Source organism: Pseudorca crassidens, chromosome 1 (genome assembly GCF_039906515.1).
Source record: "Pseudorca crassidens isolate mPseCra1 chromosome 1, mPseCra1.hap1, whole genome shotgun sequence".
Lineage (NCBI taxonomy): Eukaryota > Metazoa > Chordata > Mammalia > Artiodactyla > Delphinidae > Pseudorca > Pseudorca crassidens.
Window position 1 is genome coordinate 83,744,678 of NC_090296.1, and position 20,691 is coordinate 83,765,368.

General features: G+C 39.4%; 1 protein-coding gene across 3 annotated transcripts in view; it reads right to left on the minus strand.

The window, feature by feature from the left end:
* FSIP1 (fibrous sheath interacting protein 1) overlaps window positions 1-20,691 on the minus strand; it is a 206,536-nt gene that overhangs the window by 123,111 nt on the left and 62,734 nt on the right. For all 3 annotated transcript variants that reach the window (XM_067742611.1, XM_067742602.1, XM_067742593.1), the window contains one exon: window positions 7,188-7,328. In XM_067742611.1, the coding sequence (XP_067598712.1) occupies window positions 7,188-7,328 (141 nt within the window). The remainder of the gene's footprint in view (window positions 1-7,187; window positions 7,329-20,691) is intronic.

Below are 20,691 nucleotides of genomic sequence, written 5' to 3' on the forward strand. Positions count from 1 at the left end.
CTTTTGATTTGTGAAAGCTAGAATTATTATGCAACTTCATTAATGGCATTTTTATGTAATCCTAGAAGTTAAAGATGTTATTTGTTTTTTTAAAAATCCCCTTAGTTTTATTATCGCAATGGAATACTCAATACCTCAGAAAAATTAGACCAAACGTGAATTATTATTTCTTTACATTACCCAAAAAGTTCCATTACACTAAAGGATTAAAATGTGTATAAATAAAACAAGGAAATAATAGAATTGCCTCAATTATGACTCCCCTTTCTTTAGGAATAATGGAATTTTAATAAAAAGTAGAAAAATAAAGCTAAGCTATTAATACATATTCTACTTCCCTTCAGGTTGTTGTCAGTATATATACATAAATACATTACATAGTTATAGTCGATACTTAGAATCTGTCTAGAATTTTTATTTTTATGTTTTGTATCACTCATTCCCAATTAAAAGTCCTTTCTTGACAAAATTCATATACTTGTCACTTTTATTATCCCATCATAGTATTAAATGGGTTAAGACGCTATAAATGCTTTGACATTCTATTTGAGAGCATTTAAGTTGTTTCTTGCTTGGTTTGGTTTGGTTTTGCTTGGGTGTTATTTCTTTGGAAATATTCCTAAAATATTCTTTGGAATTAAGCAGGTCAAAAATATAAAAAGCGTAAGGGCTGTTGCTATAACATTGACCTGTTGCTTCCCAGAGGGAAAGATAACCAATTTAAAGAGCTACCAGTAATGTTCACATATCACTGTCCACATCTCTCCTCCTAGCATATAATTATATCACATTTATCATTGTTTTTGCTGGTCTGGTAAATGTACAGAGTGCCTAAACGTTGCTTGAATATGAATTTTAATCACTGGTCTGGTGAAGCTGAACATTATTCCTTGTGACCCACTCTATTTTTCTAAATGCATAAACACCACTTATTGAGAGACAATAAGTAGCAATCTTTTGTATGCATCAATGCATTTCATATTTTTAAACATTAATTCTGTTTACAAATGCAATACATGTAGATTACTGAAAGTAAGAAGATAAAGAAAAGTATGAGAAATAATATAAATATCACCCATAATCCCAACACACTTTTCCCTTTAAATAGAGTATGTTATAAAAAGTGAATTTCCTTTTTCACCTCCCCATCCATCCTATCCCCACTAAAAGTAAGCACTCTTAAGCATTTGGTACATATTTTTATCCTTGGTACAGGAATTTTCTATGACTTTTTTTGTTTATAAAAATGGTATAATACTGATCATTGTCTTATGCAAAAGGCACTTTTTCCTTAATATGATATCACAGACATCTTTCCAAGTTACACAGATCTACCTCATTCTTTTGATGGCAGTATGGGATTCTATTATGGTATATATGTTATGAAACCAGGTCAAAGAAGGGCAAAGGGGTCCCAGCTGCTATCTGGGGTATACATATCACATTTGTTCTTTTTTTAATTTTAGTTATGGCCTCATACGTACCACCAATTCCCTTGCCTCTTTGATCTTCCACTGCAATCACCCAACCTCTTCTCATCCCTGCCTCAACTCACAACCCATTTTCTCCATTTTTGGTGGACTGCTGAGGGCCGTCAGAGAAGACTCCAAGTCTTACTGGCTGGCACCATTTTATAGCAGGGGTTTCCAGCCTCAGCTGGGCAGTCTTCATTGTTTACCACGGTTTCTTTCTCACCCTCACAAGGTCTATTCCCGTCCTTTCCTACCCTGCTTCAAGGCCCTATCCCCACTCTACCTCTCATTCTGATCATATGGCTTGACCTCTAATTTACAGAGTAAATAGAGAACATTCAGGCATGACCTCTCTCACCTTCTCTTCATCTCTGAACCTGCCCTTCTAGGCCATCCTTCCTTTCTTTCATCCTGAGTCAGGAAAAGGGCATCTTGATTCTTCTCCAAGGCTTATCCCTCTGTCTTCAATTTCATCCTCTATACTATACCCTTCCCCTTCCTTATCATAGCAACAAGCTTATGTAAATGCCATATTAATAATGTTAATAACAACAATAACAATTTAAGTGCAATTTACATAGCACTTAAAATGTGTCAGACCCTGTTCAAAACACTTTATGTATGTTAACTAATTTAATCTTCATATCAGCCTGTGAGGTAGGTATTAATTACAACTCTCCCCATTTTTCAGATCTAGGAACTGAAGCACAGAGAGGTCAGGAGACCTGCCCAAGGTCACACAGAGAGTAAGTACAGAGTTGAGATTCAAACCCAAGCAGTTTGGCTCTTAACCACTATGTCCCACGTATAGAAGCTTACATAACGGAACTATAACCCAGGGAGGTAATAAAAAGCAGAGTGGGGTTAGAAGACTGAGTGGGCAGAGAAGCCTACAGAGCACCAAAACAAGGGAAAGTGACTCTCAGAGCTAGATGGGATTAGAGATACCAGAGGGTACTGTATGGCAAACGATGGAGAGGGTATTTGTGGGGTTTGTTGCCAACTCTATGAATATGGCTACTTCCATTTTCTCCTAATTCTATTATCTCAAATTATCTCCACACAAGTAGTTAGCCTGACAGATCATGGTCAAAGCCAATACTCCTAACCCCATGGGAACCAACTAGGTGAGAGGTGAACGGCTCAGCACAAATCCTCCCCCAACATGTGAAAAACAGCTCAAAGCACAGCACCTTCACATGCTCACCATACACAAGCTGCCTACTTGTGCTGGAGAAACTGACCTACCATCCAGCCACTTTTTTTTTATTATTGGAGTATAGCTGATTTACAATGTTGTGTTAGTTTCAGGTGTACAACAAAATGATTCATATATATATATATATATATATTCTTTTTCATATTCTTTTCCATTATAGCTTATTACAAGATACTGAATATAGTTCCCTGCGCTATATAGTAGGTCCTTGTTGTTTATCTATTTTATATATAGTAGTGTGTATACGTTAATCCCAAACTTCCTAATTTATACCTCCCTCCCCCCTCCCTTTCCCCATAGTTTGTTTTCTCTGTCTGTGAGGCTAGTTCTGTTTTGTAAATAAGTTCCTTCATATCATTTTTTAGATTCCACATGTAAGTAATATCATATGATATTTGTCTTTCTCTGTCTGACTTACTTCAGACTACTTCTTAATTACTAATATTACAAATTAATATTAACTAATATTACTTCTGACTAATACTTATTTAGGATGATAATCTCTAGGTCCATCCATACTGCTCCAAATGGCATTATTTCATTCTTTTTCACAGCTGAGTAATATTCCATTGTATATATGTACTGCATCTTCTTTACCTATTCATCTGTTGATGGACATTTAAGCTGCTTCCATGTCTTGGCTATTGTAAATAGTGCGCTATGAACATTGGGGTGCGTGTATCTTTTCAAATTAGAGTTTTCAACTTTTCCAGACATGTGCCCAGGAATGGGACCTAATACTTAAAACCCTCCCTACAGCTACCTAGCAAGTGTCACTCCAGCCTAATTTGAAATCCTTACCCCTGAAAGATCACTCCCACTGAGATCATTCTAACTTTCTTCCTTAGTATTTAGCAGAAATCTGTTGCTTTGTGGCTTCCCAATCACCATGCTTTTTTCCCTATACTATAAAGAATAAAAATAATACTTCAAATGTTAGTCCTTCAGATCTCTTCGGGAAGTTTTCATGAGTGATTTTTCTACCAAACCATCCATCCCCTCCTTCCCCACAACACACACACACACACACACACACACACACACACACACACACTCTTACACACACACTCTCACACATACACACGTGCATGTCCTTTCTTCACCAGGCTGAATAAACACACTCAGCCTCCTCAACAACCCTTCACATGAGCTGGTTTTCATACCTTCTTTATCCTTGTCCCTCTACTATCCAAGTACGATCAGCTTTGCTCACCTCTTCCTTCATGTGTAGCACAGCAGCTACATTATAGTTCTGACTCATTCTGAGTGAATCCAAAAGATTTGTTTCACATATGCTGCTTCTAGTAGCCATTACTCATTCTGCCTCTACTTATGCAGCTGGTGCTCAGGCCCCTGGCATGCCCACTGAATTTCATAGTATATTTTGAGCCTCACCCGCATTTCAGTGTGCCTACTTCCCCTAGCTCCTGAAAGCAAGATCCACTGATACCAATACCACCACCACCTCCAGATTAAATCAAATCCCACTTCTTCCACCAATCTTGACCAATGCAAATGTGCATCCACAGCCTCAGGCTACCATTGGAAACATAGGATTAAGTCACTTTTCCAGCCTTTACTCACAAATCAATCCTGGGATCCAGGTGGCTCCAGGAGCACCCCACAGGGCTCCTGCATTGCCCCTTAGCTCACTCTTTCCTCCTTCTATCCCTAAGAGTAGTTGTATTTAGATTTGATCTTTAATCACCAATTCAATGGCCACAGATTACTTCTTTCACCCAAATCATTGATCTGGAAACAATGCTCCATTGCAATAGGGAGAAGAAGACAAAATTAGCCCCATTTCTAGAAGCTACATCATTCAGAAAACATAGTCTTTGGTCTGTAGGCAACAGGCTAACTTTTCTATATATATAAAAGACAATGTCATATTCTCCTGAAAAGTGTTACTAAATTTCCAAAAGTAATTTTCAACAGAAGATTTAAACCAATTAATACTAAATATTTAGGAAGTACACAAACTGAGCCTTAGATACTATAAGTAACACCATCTCTCACCAAAAATAAGTACGCCAAGAATCACAAGCAAAAGGACAGAGGTCATCTAGCCTCACTCCCTTGATTTCAAAGATATAAAACTAAGTGTCTAAGAGACTGAGTGACTTATTCAAGGTAACAGAGCAGGCTACTGACATCATTGAAACAAAGACTGGGGTCTCCAGATTTCCCATCCACAAAGTACCTAGAATTCTATGAGGTAAAAAGGGCTTTACAGAGTTTGAAGCAGACACAGGATCGTCCCTCAAAAGTACACACACAGTACACAGTCTATTCCATAGGCCATTATGAAACAATAAGCAATTAAAACACAAAGACAATACAGATCATTACTCATGGGCCTGTATCTACCAGATACCAGGTTCTGAAAGTGCTGACACACAAAAATGTGGAATTATCATTTATACAAGGGATTCCAAACACTTTCCAATGAATATTACTGGTTATAACAAATTTACCACACTTTAACGAAAAGACAATATTAATCAGAAAAGAAAAGCCAGTAAGTACCAGAAAGGCAGTATAGCATGGCTGTTAAAAGCGAATCATTTAACCCCTATCTCTTCCTCTCACTAGCTGTACAACCCTGAGGAAGTTACTCAGCCTCTCTGTGTCTCCATCTCCTCATCCATAAAATGAGGATAGTAGTGTCTACCTCACAGAGTGGTTGTAAAAATCAGGTAAGTCAATAAATCGTAAACTATTTGCAACAGTGCCTGGCACATAGTAGATACATAATAATTGTTCTCTACTTTTTTTTTTTTGCTCTTCTGTATTTATATTATTCTTTTCCACTTAGACAACAACCAACTCTTGATATTTATCATATCTCTTTAAGTCTAGCCAACCATCATATGACACTGGAATAAAATGTAAGATTTTCTAAAGGACCCAGCTTTCGAGTCAAGAATTAAATAATTTATAGAGACATGGTAGAAAAGAATGGATACATGTCCAAAGCATAGGACAAATGACCAGAAATGAGGAGAAGTGAATTATGGAGAATGACCGGCTTTGCCTACCTGGGATTGGTAGGTCTGGGATGAAAAGTGCCAACAGTTTTCAAAACCAGTCAAACCACAAACATTGTATTTACCACATCAAGTTTTCAATGCCTCACCAACCACCCCACAACTACTGGCCAAGGGCAAAGAACCCCTATGCACTTCCTAACCATTCCTACTTCTTCCCCATATCATCACACTCAAGGAGAAAAAAAAAAAAACGCTGAGAAAATAAGAATAGAGGTCTCCCTGAAATATAATTCCATCAAATTTCCCATGAAAAGTAAGCAAAAATGAATGATAAAGAGAAGCACAATGCATTTATTCCCTCTAAATCTGTTGCCTGACTCTCATTAGGTAGATCTAGATACCCTTTAGGCCCGAGTCAGTGCTGTTGTCCATGGCTGGCAAGTGGGAAGAGAAATTCGGCTGGACGTGACCATGAGGGGTGAAGAACCTCAGTCAGGAATGATGGGCACTCGTAGAAAGCTCTGAGGAGACCAGAATTTAATCAAAAGTACTTACCTGATGCTAACTCTCATGGGGCAGCATACAAAACACAATAATGAGAGAAGAGAGTGACCAGGTTATAAGCAGCTGGACAGGAGGTGACAATGCTGAGAGAAGGGTGATACAAGTAGGGACAAGAAAGAAAAGATTTTCAAAGAGTCATAAGGAACAGTTTTAAGATATGCCCACAAATCAGAAGTACTGGTTAAAACGTCACGAGGCCTGAAGATCACGCAAGAGAACAGGATTTAGTAGGAGACAGAAAGTAGGGACTGCGATTATGATAAGACCAGCCCAAGGAGAGAGGATGTAGGTAGAATCACAAGGTCAGCCTCATCATGTTTAATTTTAGGTAAACACCAAAATTAAATATGTAGCCAAAATTTAGAAACATTCTCTGGGTAGCTAGAAAATCATAATATTATAGAGCATTTCTAATAGGTTCAGAATATCAACCAGCTCACAATTTAGTTGATTTGAGAGTTTTCTCTCATCAACAATAATACGTCTTTAAATGGCAAGCAATTAAAACATGAAATAGGCTCAAGATGGATTTAGAATGTATTAATATTGAGTAATAATATATTATGAATTATGAACCAAAAATGGGAGTATTTAAGCTTTAAGACCAACATATAAAGATGATTTTATAGAGAATAACTACCAAATTTCTCCACACAAACAAAGAACATATATCTTTCAGACACAGAATATTAGGCATATGGATGATTATTCTGACTTCAGATCACCTTTCACAGGTTTATTATGTCATATAAATTAATTATAATACTACTTTAAGTTCTAAGAGTTCTACTTTTAGCCTTTATTCAAATCCTTACTGGCAAATACCCACGTTAGCTTTCTTGCCTGATGCAACACATAAAAACAGTCATAAATCAGTCAAAGAAAATTGGAACATTTTTAACACAATCACTGGTTACTTTAAATTAAAAAAAGATTTACCACATTTTCCTTCATCTTTCTTAGCTTTTCATCTATCTCTCTCAACCGATTCTGCTGATCCCGTTGCTCTTTGGTATTCTGAAGTACCTTTTCTCCTGGAGTTATTTCTGTATTTCTATCATCACCATTAAGGTCAGGTTCCTAAATAAAAAAAAAAATTTCATGCACAGGCTGAAACTATACCATCACACATTGTTCCAGAGCAACTGAGCCCTGAATGCTGGCTTTGCTTCTCAAACAGTATTTCTTCCCTTCAATATTTATAATTCACTAAACTCTTCCTACTTGAGGGAGAAAAGGCCCAACTATACTAAACAACTAAGGAAATAAACTCAATCACCTGGAAAGCAGGAAGTTAGAGTGAAAAGAGCAGCGGCTGGGAAGCAGGGACCTCGGCTCTGATCCCTGCTCTGTACTTATCAGCTTGGAATCTTGGGCAAATCAGTTTTTCTGGACTTCAAGTTCATCATACATAAATATAATAAAATAAAATAAAAACATGCCCATCTATGTTATGAGAGGCAGCTATGTAACAGTGAAAAGAGAACTGAGCTTGGTAAAGTCAGGAGTTTTGAACCCTGTCTCTACCTTGTTCCTGACTGAGATGGCCTTAGGGGAATCAATGAACCTCTCTGAACTTCAGTTTCATCAGCAAAATGATAATAATAATATCTAGCCCAAAAGTCATCACAGTACATTGCAGGCATGCAGCAAATCTTTTTTTTTTTTTTTCTTTTTTTGGGGTACACAGGTCTCTCACTGTTGTGGCCTCTCTCGTTGCGGAGCACAGGCTCCGGACGCACAGGCTCAGCGGCCATGGCTCATGCGCCCAGCCGCTCCGCGGCATGTGAGATCTTCCCAGACCAGGGCACGAACCCCTGTCCCTTGCATCGGCAGGCGGACTCTCAACCACTGCGCCACCAGGGAAGCCCTGCAGCAAATCTTAGTACCTAACAAATATGAGGGACTTCCCTGGTGGCGCAGTGGTTGAGAATCCGCCTGCCAATGCAGGGGACACAGGTTCGAGCCCTGGTCCTGGAAGGTCCCACATGCCGTGGAGCAACTAAGCCCGCGTGCCACAACTACTGAGCCTGCGCTCTAGAGCCTGCAAGCCGCAACTACTGAGCCCACGTGCCACAACTACTGAAGCCCGCACGCCTAGAGCTCATGCTCCACAACAAGAGAAGCCACCGCAATGAGAAGCCCGCGCACCACAACGAAGAGTAGCCCCCATTCGCTGGAACTAGAGAAAGCCTGCGTGCAGCAATGGAGACCCAATGCAGCCAAATTAATTAATTAATTTTAAAAAAATGAGCTGAATATGTCCTTGGAAAAGAATAAGCACTATATAAGGAAAGCATCTCATTATTATCAGCAATATTTGAATTGACAGAACCATATCCTCCCAAAGTTAGTATTGTTTCTAGGTGATTTAAATGGGTATTTCTTGACAGTAAGCTGGCCCTCTAACTATAACTAAACTTCCTACATTTCCTCCACAGATTTCCTACTCTGTTGCTATGAGGTAACTGGTATAAATGACATTTTTAAAGTTGCTTAAGCAGAATCCTCCCACATTCTCATTCCTTACATAGAGTTGATCAAGAATAGGCACCGTTTCACTTTTAATACATCTTTAATCAAGGCCCTTCTCTCTTTCTCACTGCTTCTTCACTTCAACTAGTAGTTTTCAAACTCCAGTGGGCTTCAGTCTCACATACAGAGTCTGTGAAAATATTCAAAGGCCCAGCCTCCACCCTGGAGACTCTGACTCAATAGGTAAGGAGTGAGGACTGACCACCTGAAGCACAACTGCTCGAAAATTTGACAACTATCAACTTAAAGTTCATATGTTGGAATTTAAGTTCTCACCCCTTCCCAGCCCTTCAGGCTCATCTCCCATTACCTAGGTCTCTGACCCAAAGCTTCGGCAATATTCACCACTGCTAGTTCTCCACCCTCTATGCCTCCTCCTTCCAACTCCTCATAGAGACTCCTACTCTTTTTGAGCTCAGCACAAACACGTTTTCACTATAAAATATTCCCTGACATACCCAGGAAGGGCAATTATTCTGCAGTCATGCCACAAGTTCCCTCACTGCACTTACCACACTGTCACGGCCCAGACATGGACCCAGACTGGTCCCACTCTGTATCCCAACACAGACTACAATCCTGAAGCTGGATAAGCGCTGGCCAACAGACTGTAATTTTGGTTCTCAGCAATCACACCAATGAAATTCATTTTGTATAAAATTCTACTGAGGAGACTATTAAAAGAGTATCTCAGTTTCAAGAAGTGACTCTTTTACATCTTATTTTCCCCAAAAGGGGACTCACTTCTGCAGCCCTCAATCTCTAGAAGCAACCAGAGGGTGAATTATGATCAGCAATATCTTGAAGAAGGAAACCTAACGTTAGGGAGGAGTTTGGAATAGATGGTATCAAGGTCTCCTTGCAGCTCTAAGCATCCAGTATTTTATGGCCCACTTTGAAGTAGGATACACACTGTCTCAGTCTGTTTGAGCTGCTATTACAGAATACCACAGACTGGGTGGCTTATAAACAACAGACATGTATTTCTGACAGTTCTGAAGGCTTGGAAGTCCAAGATCAAGGCTCAGGCTGATTCTGTATCTAGTGAAGGCCTGCTTCCTAAATGGCCATCTTCTGGCTCTGTCCTCACATAATAAAAAGGACAAAGAAGCTCTCTGGGTCTCTTTTATAAGGGCACTTAACACATTTATGAGGGATCCATCCCCATGACCAAATTACTCCCAAAGGCCTCCCCTCCAAACACAATCACACTGGGGATTAAATTCCAACATATGAATTTGGTAAGCACACATTCTGTCTATGGAATATAGTGACCTGAAAAACACTCAAATTGTATTTCATTTTTAAATAGAAATCTTTTTTTTTTAAAAGGACATTTTAAATAATCTACAACTATGGTCTTTGAAATCATTGGCTAGGCACAAAAAAGAAAAACAGAAAGAAAAAATGTGTAAACCAGACTTCATCAATATTTTTTAATTTTACTTATCCAAAGCCACCACTAAGAAAATAGAAAAGCCACAGACAGAGAGAAAAATATAGCACACAAATCTGACACAGGACTCGTAACCAGTATATACAAGGAACTCACACAGTTCACTAAGTTCGCATAGCTCACTTAGTTCACTAAGAATCAATAATATTTAAAAATCCAGTTCTAAAATGACTTGAACAGATATTTTATAAAAGAAGATAATATAAGTGATAAATAAGCACATGAAAAAGTCCTCAACATCATTAAGTCATCAGGGAAATGCAAATTAAAATCCCAATGAGGTATCACTAGCCACTAGAATGACCCACATGAAAATGTTTGTTAAAACTAAACGTTGGAGAAGTACAGAAAAAGCAAACTCTCACACGTTGTTGGTGTCAGTATACAATGGCACAACCACTTTGGAAAACTGTTTGACAGTTTCTCAAAAAGTTAAATGTTTGTTCATGTAGCTCAGTATCAAAAAAAACAAACAACCCAATCCAAAAATGGGCAGAAGACCTAAACAGACATTTCTCCAAAGAAGATATACAGATGGCCAACAAACACATGAAAGGATGCTCAACATCACTAATCATTAGAGAAATGCAAATGAAAACCACAATGAGATATCACCTCACACCAGTCAGAATGGCCATTGTCAAAAAATCTACAGACAATAAATGCTGGAGAGGGTGTGGAGAAAAGGGAACCCTCTTGCACTATTGGTGGGAATGTAACTTGATACAGCCACTATAGAGAACAGTATGGAAGTTCTTTAAAAATCTAAAACTAGAACTACCATACGACCCAGTGATCCCACTACTGGGCATATACCCAGAGAAAACCATAACTCAAAAAGAGTCATGTACCACAATGTCCATTGCAGCTCTATTTACAATAGCCAGGACATGGAAGCAACCTAAGTGTCCACTGACAGATGAATGGATAAAGAAGATGTGGCACATACATGCAATGGAATATTACTCAGCCATAAAAAAGAAACGAAATTGAGTTATTTGTAGTGAGGTGGATGGACCTAGAGTCTGTCATACAGAGTGAAGTAAGTCAGAAAGAGAAAAACAAATACCATATGCTAACACATATATATGGAATCTAAAAAAAAAAAAAATGGTTCTGAAGAACCTAGGGGCAGGACAGGAATAAAGACGCAGACATAGAGAATGGACTTGAGGACACGGGGAGTGGGAAGGGTAAGCTGGGACGAACTAAGGGAGTGGCATGGCCATATATACACTACCAAATGTAAATTAGATAGCTAGTGGGAAGTAGCCGCATAGCACAGGGAGATCAGCTCTGTGCTTTGTGACCACCTAGCGGGTGGGCTAAGGAGGGTGGGAGGAGACGCAAGAGGGAGGGGATATGGGGATATATGTATACAGAGAGCTGATTCACTTTGTTATACAGCAGAAACTAACATAACATGGTAAAGCAATTATACTCCAATAAAGATGCTAAAAAAAAAACAAAAAACACCAGCCAAAGCCTTCATGTTCCTGGGTGTCAATGTTTCCTATTTATTTCATTTTCTTAGTCTTAATAAAAAGAAATAAAAATGAAAAAAAAAAAGTTAAACGCTTGTCTATCCTATGACTCAGAAGTTCCACTCCTGTGAATCTATCCAAGAGAAATGAAAATGTATGACTCAAACTTTGTATACGAATGTTCAGAACAGCTTCATGCACAGAGCCAAATGCCCACCGAGACAAGAATGAGAAACTGTCATGAACATCTGATGTAAGCTGGGACAATTACTCTTTCTCCTTGACCTCTGTCTTGTGGTTAGGTTTAGTCAATGAGAGGGGAGGAGTGTTAGGAGATTGGAGTGCAGGAAGAAGAAGAGTTTGGGGTATCTTCCCCTTCCCCTCACTGCTTTGGCATTATGGTTTGGGCAGCAATGTATCCCTGAGGTGCCCATTAAGGGGAGTTTTCTTAGATTCAACTGAATATTCATTTTCAGAGGCAAACAGAGGCCACACTTGGAGCCAGTCTACTCAGAAGAATGTAAGACAGGAAACACAGCAGAGCAGTGTCAGGTATCCCTCTTCAATAGGAGTTTTTGCTGCAGTCCATGTCATAACTGTATAGGTACAAGGGGCCAAGGAAGCTACCCTGGAAGATTATTCTACCACAGCTCTAGCTCTCCCTAAGCTCCAAAACACTTTTTCTTCTCCCTACCCACTGTTGCTAGTCCTAAGTGTCCCAACATCTCTTACTGGCTCCTTTAAATCTGTAAATAGTTCCTTCACCTCATTATCTTCAAAATCCAAGTTGGGCGTTTTTTCTGTTCCTTGCCCAGAACTCTAACTGGTATACTGTGTATGTATGCGTGTATGTGTATGCACCTGTAGAGAAACAGACCGGAAGGAAATTTAACCTGATGGTAAAAACCTTGATGATTTTATCTTATTTTTCTTAGATGTTTTTGTATTTCCTGAATTTCTACAGTAAACATGTAATGATTTCATAAGCATAAAAAGTCATTCCTTATTTTTAAGAAAACAAAAAATTATTCTACCAAGGCTATTTTCATTCTGCTCTGACAATGTGACTCTCTGTATCCAAAAGATACTGGCCTAAAGGTGAGATTTTAGCCCCAGTTCTGCTGGTATAAGCAGCTGAGTACTTTTGAGCAAGTCACTTTTTCTTTCTGGGTCTCAATTTCTTCTAAGAAAGTTGCTTTCAACTCTGAAAGCTTATGAGTCTGCAATTCTCCACAATTAAATCCAAGGATATATAACGTCTTTCCTCAGTCTCAGTCTCTGATAGCATAACCATATAGTACAAATATTTGAAGGACAGCATGTGATGAAAACAGAGGCCAAGAGGGAGCAAGAAAAGGCAATCACTGGTTCTGGCAAAGGTTGCTCATTGGTACATTCAAGAAGCTCCGTGGGGCCAGGAGAGGTTCTATTGTCACATCAAAGTGCCAATCAGTACCATCTGTTTTCCTGATCAGCAGAAGAAGCTTGATTTCCTCTGGTAGAAAGTTTGAGCAGATTCTCTGACCATCCATATTGTTTATATATTTCTGAGTCATACAGAAATGCTTTTATTCAGTTAAAGTAAAATTCAGTTCCGTAAAAGCTCTCCATGATATGCACAGAATATCTAAGGAGCGACAAGAAGAGAAGAGACCCTGAGGTCAAGAGGTATTTGTTGATTTGACTAATTGATTGCCAAGGGATTCTAAGTTCATCCTTAAAAAAATATTGGTGGTGTTGACTGAGCCAACAGGTGTCTTTGAAGCTAAGTAAACTCATTTCTAAAAGCCAAATACAGAGGAAATTACTCATGCCTCCATAAGTTATCTGATATGAAAATAAGGCATGAGTTAAGGGCCAGAAAAACACAAACCTGCCTAAATGAAGCCAGCGTGCCCTGTGTTTTCAAGCTAATGGTATACTTTTCCATAGGCTACTGCTATTTCCTGGTATCAGATGGATCATTTGCCTGGCAGTACTAAAAGTAAAGAAAAAAATCTTTCAGCCAGATTGTTTTTATCATTTTGAAATACTTCCATGAAATGAAAGAAACCTTGACTACACAGGAGGTTTAACACAGAAAAACCAAGAAATATAAACAAAAACTGCAAAGTAATCTGTAAAACATAGGTGGCAAGAAGAATTCCCCAGATTTAGTTGGGAACGTTTGCCAGGTTAGCATCAGAGGCAAGGACGTCTGAAGTAACTTCCTGTCTATTCCTCAATTCAGAAATCCATGCTCTTGTGGCCTACTTCTATAGTTTTTTGAAATGAACAGATGGTCAATAAGATTCTGTGCTTGTGACTAGCATACATAAAAGATTCCTCAGTTCCTGCCCTTGACCAGCATAGTAAGTAATGTGAGGTCAAGTGAACAGCATGGCTGTTACTGGAACTCTACAAATCCCTGAACTCAGTAGTAAAACATCTTTCAAGATTACATGTCTAACCATGTTTTATATTTCCTCAAGTTTAGCTAACGTTGAAACAAGAGACCAAAACACAGTTAATTGTTGGTCGGTATTCTCTTGGCAAGAAAAGAGATAAATACACCTACAATTTTCCTCAAATGTTTGTTAATTTTTGTTGGTCTTACCAAATCGTATACAACTAAATCAATATTTTAAGAACAAGAAAATACATCAAGTGAGAAGGACTTTTATAGTCAATTAAACTAGTTGACTTAACAAAGAAATGCCTCATGACAATAAGAGCCATTTCTGAAGACTCTCTCCCAACCAGGAAAACAACATCTAATGATGAACTGGAATTCTAGATTTAGTAAGACTGATTGCATGAGATGAATAAATTACACTTCTTCATAAGAGCCAAACTGAATAGAATTTATTATTGAATCCAGTTGCTAAGGATTTACGAAACTTAGTGCTTACATAACTCCTATATCTTGGATATTTCTGGCGAAAGCTGGAATCTAACACAGCTGCAAATAAGAAATACGGTAACTAAATTATAGAACATCACTCAATTTTATGGTGGGATTTACAATACGTGGAAAGAACTACCTGATTTGTTGGAGGGTTAGGGGATGGATACAGAAAGGTATGCACAGTTAAACCACAGATCCTAAGAAAAAAATTGCTTCAATTAGTTCTCTTTCGCTAAGATGAAATGAAAATAAAAAGCAGATGTAAAACTGCAACCACATGACATTACTCACATTACAGCAATAGCAGTAACATGCCATTCTTTCTTCTGAATGTGACCACATGCTTTGTTTTACGCTAAAGAAATCAGATATATAGAAGCCAAATGCTGCTTTTAAAACATCGCTGTGAAGTTAAGAGCGAGGGCACCTCATGAGAACATTGTAATCAGCAAGCTCCTAAGGAAAAGATTTCTTACCTGCCGCTTTCACAACCAATACTTCCTTAATCTGAGTCACCTCTCTGGAGTCCCTCAAATTATTCTGACTCAGGTACATTTATCATCCCAGGCTTACCGTGCCTACTAGTTTATCATCTTAGAGTTGCCATAGTCAGGTAAGTCAGAAAGCCTGAATGTTTCGACTTGTTTGGGAAACTATTTTCTTGACCAAAATTTTAAAACTTCCAAAGGAATTTTTAAAATATCACTCCTTCATTATATAGCCTTTCCTTTCTCTGTGCTTCCCCAGCATATGTTTTCTGTACTTCTCATAATATCAGTTCCCATATTGTGGTACTTCGGGTTTCCTTGTATGGTCGGTCACGGCACAACCTGGTCTATGTTTACATCCTATCCTCCAGGATCCTATGAGCTGCTTTCAGGTCAGAGGTGAAGCCACATATTAATCTGGATACTCAACATCAACCACCACACCATCTCTTGTGAAATAAGCAGGAATTCAAAGATATTTTGATGACCTGTGCAGGGGCTGGGCAAGTTACATAAATGCATGAAGTAGGCCCATGTATTGCAGGCAATGCAGTATGGCGTGAAGGATGGCATAGCAAGCTGGAGAATTTGTGCTCCATTGAAAGCAGCAGTTGCTACTTAGCTCAGTCCTATAGTTTGCCAAGCAAGGCTTCAAGCCTAATTTGCCAGATGTTCTAACTTTTCAAGAGAAACTAGAAATTTGGATTTTTATATAAGTTCACCCAATTTTTAAATGTTTGCTAAAAAAAAAATTGTAAACCCTAAGTGGTCTAAAGGAACCCTACCTGTGAACCCAATTTGCCCTGCAGACCACCAGTTTTCAACCTCATGCTGTGTGATGGCAGCCTTCTCAGGGCCTTTGAGCCCCTCTGCCTCACTCACTGGTTTCTCTTCCTCCTCCTATCTCGCACTTGTAGAAATGAACTTTCTTGATATTCCTTCTGGATGTGCTTTCTCTCTCTCTGAACCAGCACAGCACTGTGCTCATAGCCTTCTACTGTTCTTACCTATAACGTCTTGTACTACAGTTGTCTATGTGCATTCTGTGTCTCTCATAATGAAATAAGTTCCTTAAGTCACTTATTATAATAACGTCTTGGGTTGAGTTTTGAGTCAGATACCATGCTAAGTACTCTATACATATTAACTCATCTACACTTTAAAAGAACACTAAAAAAAAAAAAAACTAAAAAAAAAAAAAGAACACTAAAGAATAATATTATCATTACTGTTTTACAGATGCGGCAACTGGGGTTTAGAGTGCTTCTAATTAATGCCCAAGTCCTCAGAGCCAATAAGTGGAAGGGTCAGAACCTGAAGTGAGGTTGTCTGACTCCACAGTTCTATATATGCCTGACTCGTCGTTATTTACTTTTTAAACATCTTTATTGGAGAATAATTGTTTTACAATGGTGTGTTAGTTTCTGCTTTATAACAGAAACTATACGTATACGTATACCCCATATATGTATCAGCTATACGTATACGTATATCCCCATATCTCCTCGCTCTTGCGGCTCCCTCCGACCTTCCCTATCCCATCCCTCTAGGTGGTCACAAAGCACCAAGCTGATCTCCCTGTGCTATGCGGCTGCTTCCCACTACCTATCTAATTTACATTTGGTACTGTATATATGGCCATGTCACTCTCTCACTTCGTCCCAGCTTACCCTTCCCACTCCCCGTGTCCTTTATTCCTGTCCTGCCCCTAGGTTCTTCAGAACCTTCTTTCTCTTTTCGTAGATTCCATACATATGTGTTAGCATACGGTATTTGTTTCTCTCTTTCTGACTTACCTCACTCTGTATGACAGTCTCTAGGTCCATCCACCTCACTACAAATAACTCAATTTTGTTTCTTTTTATGGCTCAGTAATATTCCATTGCATATATGTGCCACATCTTCTTTATCCATTCATCTGTTGATGGACACTTAGGTTGCTACCATGTCCTGGCTATTGTAAATAGAGCTGCAATGAACATTGTGGTACATGACTCTGTTTGAATTATGGTTTTCTCCAGGTATATGCCCTGTAGTGGGATTGCTGGGTCGTATGGTAGTTCTAGTTTTAGTTTTCTAAGGAACCTCCATACTGTTCTCCATAGTGGCTGTATCAATTTATATTACCACCAACAGTGCAAGAGGGTTCCATTTTCTCCACACCCTCTCCAGCATTTATTGTTTGTAGATTTTTAGATGATGATCATTCTCACTGGTGTGAGGTGATACCTCATTGTAGTTTTGATTTGCATTTCTCTAATGATTAGTGATGTTGAGCATCCTTTCATGTGTTTGTTAGCAATCTGTATATCTTCTTTGGAGAAATGTCTATTTAGGTCTTCTGCCCATTTTTGGATTGGGTTGTTTGTTTCTTTGATATTGAGCTGCATGAGCTGCTTGTAAATTTTTGAGATTAATCCTTTGTCAGTTGCTTCATTTGCAAATATTTTCTCCCATTCTGAGGGTTGTCTTATTGCCCTGTTTATGGTTTCCTTTGCTGTGCAAAAGATTTTAAGTTTCATTAGGTTTCATTTGTTTATTTTTGTTTTTATTTCCATTTCTCTAGGAGGTGGGTCAAAAAGGATCTTCCTGTGATTTATGTCATAGAGTGGTCTGCCTATGTTTTCCTCTAAGAGTTTGACAGTGTCTAGTCTTACATTTAGGTCCTTCATCCATTTCAAGGTTATTTTTGTGTATGCGGTTAGGGAGTGTTCTAATTTCATTCTTTTACATGTAGCTGTCCAGTTTTCCCAGCACCACTTATTGAAGAGGCTGTCTTTTCTCCATTGTATATTCTTGCCTCCTTTATCAAAGATAAGGTGACCATATGTGCGTGGATTTATCTCTGGGCTTTCTATCCTGTTCCATTGATCTATATTTCTGTTTTTGTGCCAGTACCATAATGTCTTGATTACTGTAGCTTTGTAGTATAGTCTGAAGTCCGGGAGCTTGATTCCTCCAGCTCCGTTTTTCTTTCTCAAGATTGCTTTGGCTAATCGGGATCTTTTGTGTTTCCATACAACTTGTGAAAATTTTTGTTCTAGTTCTGTGAAAAATGCCATTGGGAGTTTGATAGGGATTGCATTGAATCTATAGATTGCTTTGGGTAGTCATTTTCACAATGTTGATTCTTCCAATCCAAGAGCATTGTATATCTCTCCATCTGTTTGTATCATCTTTAATTTCTTTCATCAGTGTCTTATAGTTTTCTGCATACAGGTCTTTTGTCTTCTTAGGTAGGTTTATTCCTTGGCATTTTATTCTTTTTGTTGAAGTGATAAATGGGAGTGTTTCCTTAATCTCTCTTTGAAATTTTTCATCATTAGTGTATAGGAATGCAAGAGATTTCTGTGCATTAATTTTGTATCCTGCTACTTTACCAAATTCATTGATTAGCTCTAGTAGCTTTCTGGTAGCATCTTTACGATTCTCTATGTATATCATGTCATCTGCAGATAGTGACAGTTTTACTTCCTCTTTTCCAATTTGGATTGCTTTTATTTCTTTTCCTTCTCTGATTGCTGTGGCTAAAACTTCCAAAGCTATGTTGAATAACAGTGGCAAGAGTGGGCAACATTGTCTTGTTCCTGATCTTAGAGGAAATGGTTTCAGTGTTTCACCATTGAGGATGATGTTGGCTGTGGGTTTGCCATATATGGCCTATATTATGTTGAGGTAGGTTCTCTCTATGCCTACTTTCTGGGGAGTTTTTATCATAAATTGGTGTTGAATTTTGTCGAAAGCCTTTTCTGTATCTATTGAGATGATCATATGGTTTTTCTCCTTCAATTTGTTAATATGGTGTATCACACTGATTAATTTGCATATACTTAAGAATCCTTGCATTCCTGGGATAAATCCCACTTGATCATGGTGTATGATCCTTTTAATGTGCTCTTGGATTCTGTTTGCTAATATTTTGTTGAGGATTTTTGCATCTATGTTCATCAGTGATATTGGCCTGTAGTTTTCTTTCTTTGTGACATCTTTGTCTGGTTTTGGTATCAGGGTGATGGTGGACTCATAGAATGAGTTTGGGAGTGTTCCTCCCTCTGCTACATTTTGGAAGAGTTTGAGAAAGATAGGTGTTAGCTCTTCTCTAAATGTTTGATAGAATTTGCCTGTGAAGCCACTGACTCGTTTTTAAATGACCTACAATTCCCTGCATGCAATGAGCACTTGATTAATATTTGTGGAATTGATTGCTGAAGAACAGAAATTTATATTTCATTTAAAAGACATTCTTTCTAAGGGAGCATGGAGAAAAGCTACTGGTGAGTTAATGGTTTGCAGAAAGGTTAAAAATAAAAATAACATGACTATGCATTATGAATATTTGTGGTTCAGCAGTAGACTGGAGGCCATTTGTCAACTGAATAGATATGCAGGGTTTATCCGAGATACTTTCAGTGTATTATTCAAAAAGAATTCCAATCCAAAAATAATATCGGGGGATAGCTTCAAGATAGCGGAGGAGTAAGACATGGAGATCACCTTCCTCCCAAAAAATACACCAAAAATACATCTACATGTGGAACAGCTCCTACAGAACACCTACTGAATGCTGGCAGAAGACCTCAGACTTGCCAAAAGACAAGAAACTCCCCAGGTACCTGGGTAGGGCACAAGAAAAAAGAAAAAACAGAGACAAAAGGATAGGGACGGGACCTGCACCTCCGGGAAGGAGCTGTTAAGGAGGAAAAGTTTTCACACACTAGGAAGCTCCTTCACTGGCAGAGACGGGGGGGTGGCAGGGGGGGAAGCCTCGGAGCCATGGAAGAGAGCGCAGCAACAGGGGTGCAGAGGGTGAAGTGGAGAGATTCCCACACAAAGGATCACTGCTGACCAGCACTCACCAGCCTGAGAGGCTTGTCTGCTCACCTGCTGGGGAGGATGGGGGCTGGGAGCTGAGGGTTGGGCTTCGGAGGTCAGACCCCAGGGAGAGGACTGGGGTTGGCTGCATGAACACAGCCTGAAGGGGGCTAGTGCACAACAGCTAGCCGAGAGGGAGTCCAGGAAAATGTCTGGAACTGCCTAAGAGGCAAGAGAACATTGTTTCAGGGTGCACTAGGAGAGGGGATTCAGAGCACCGCCTAAACAAGCTCAAGAGAGCAGCATGAGCCGTGGCTATCAGCGAGGACACCAGAGACGGGCATGAGATGCTAAGGCTGCTGCTGCAGCCACCAAGAAACCTGTGTGCAAGCACAGGTCACTATGCACACCTCCCCCTCCGGGGAGCCTGTGCAGCCTGCCACTGCCAGAGTCCCGTGATCCAGGGACAACTTCCCCAGGAAAACACACGGTACGCCTCAGGCTGTTGCACTGTCACGCTGGCCTCTGCTGCCACAGGCTCACCCCGCATTTGATACCCCTCCCTTCCCCACTCCCCCACCCCCTGCCCCACCTGAGTGAGTCACAGCCCCCTAATCAGCTGCTACTTTAACCCTGTCCTGTCTGGGCAGGGTACAGATGCCCTCAGGCGACATACAGGCCCCTCAGGCGGGGCCAAATCCGAAGCTGAATCCCAGGAGCTGGGCGAACAAAGAAGAGAAAGGGAAATCTCTCCCAGCAGCCTCGGGAGCAGCAGATTAAA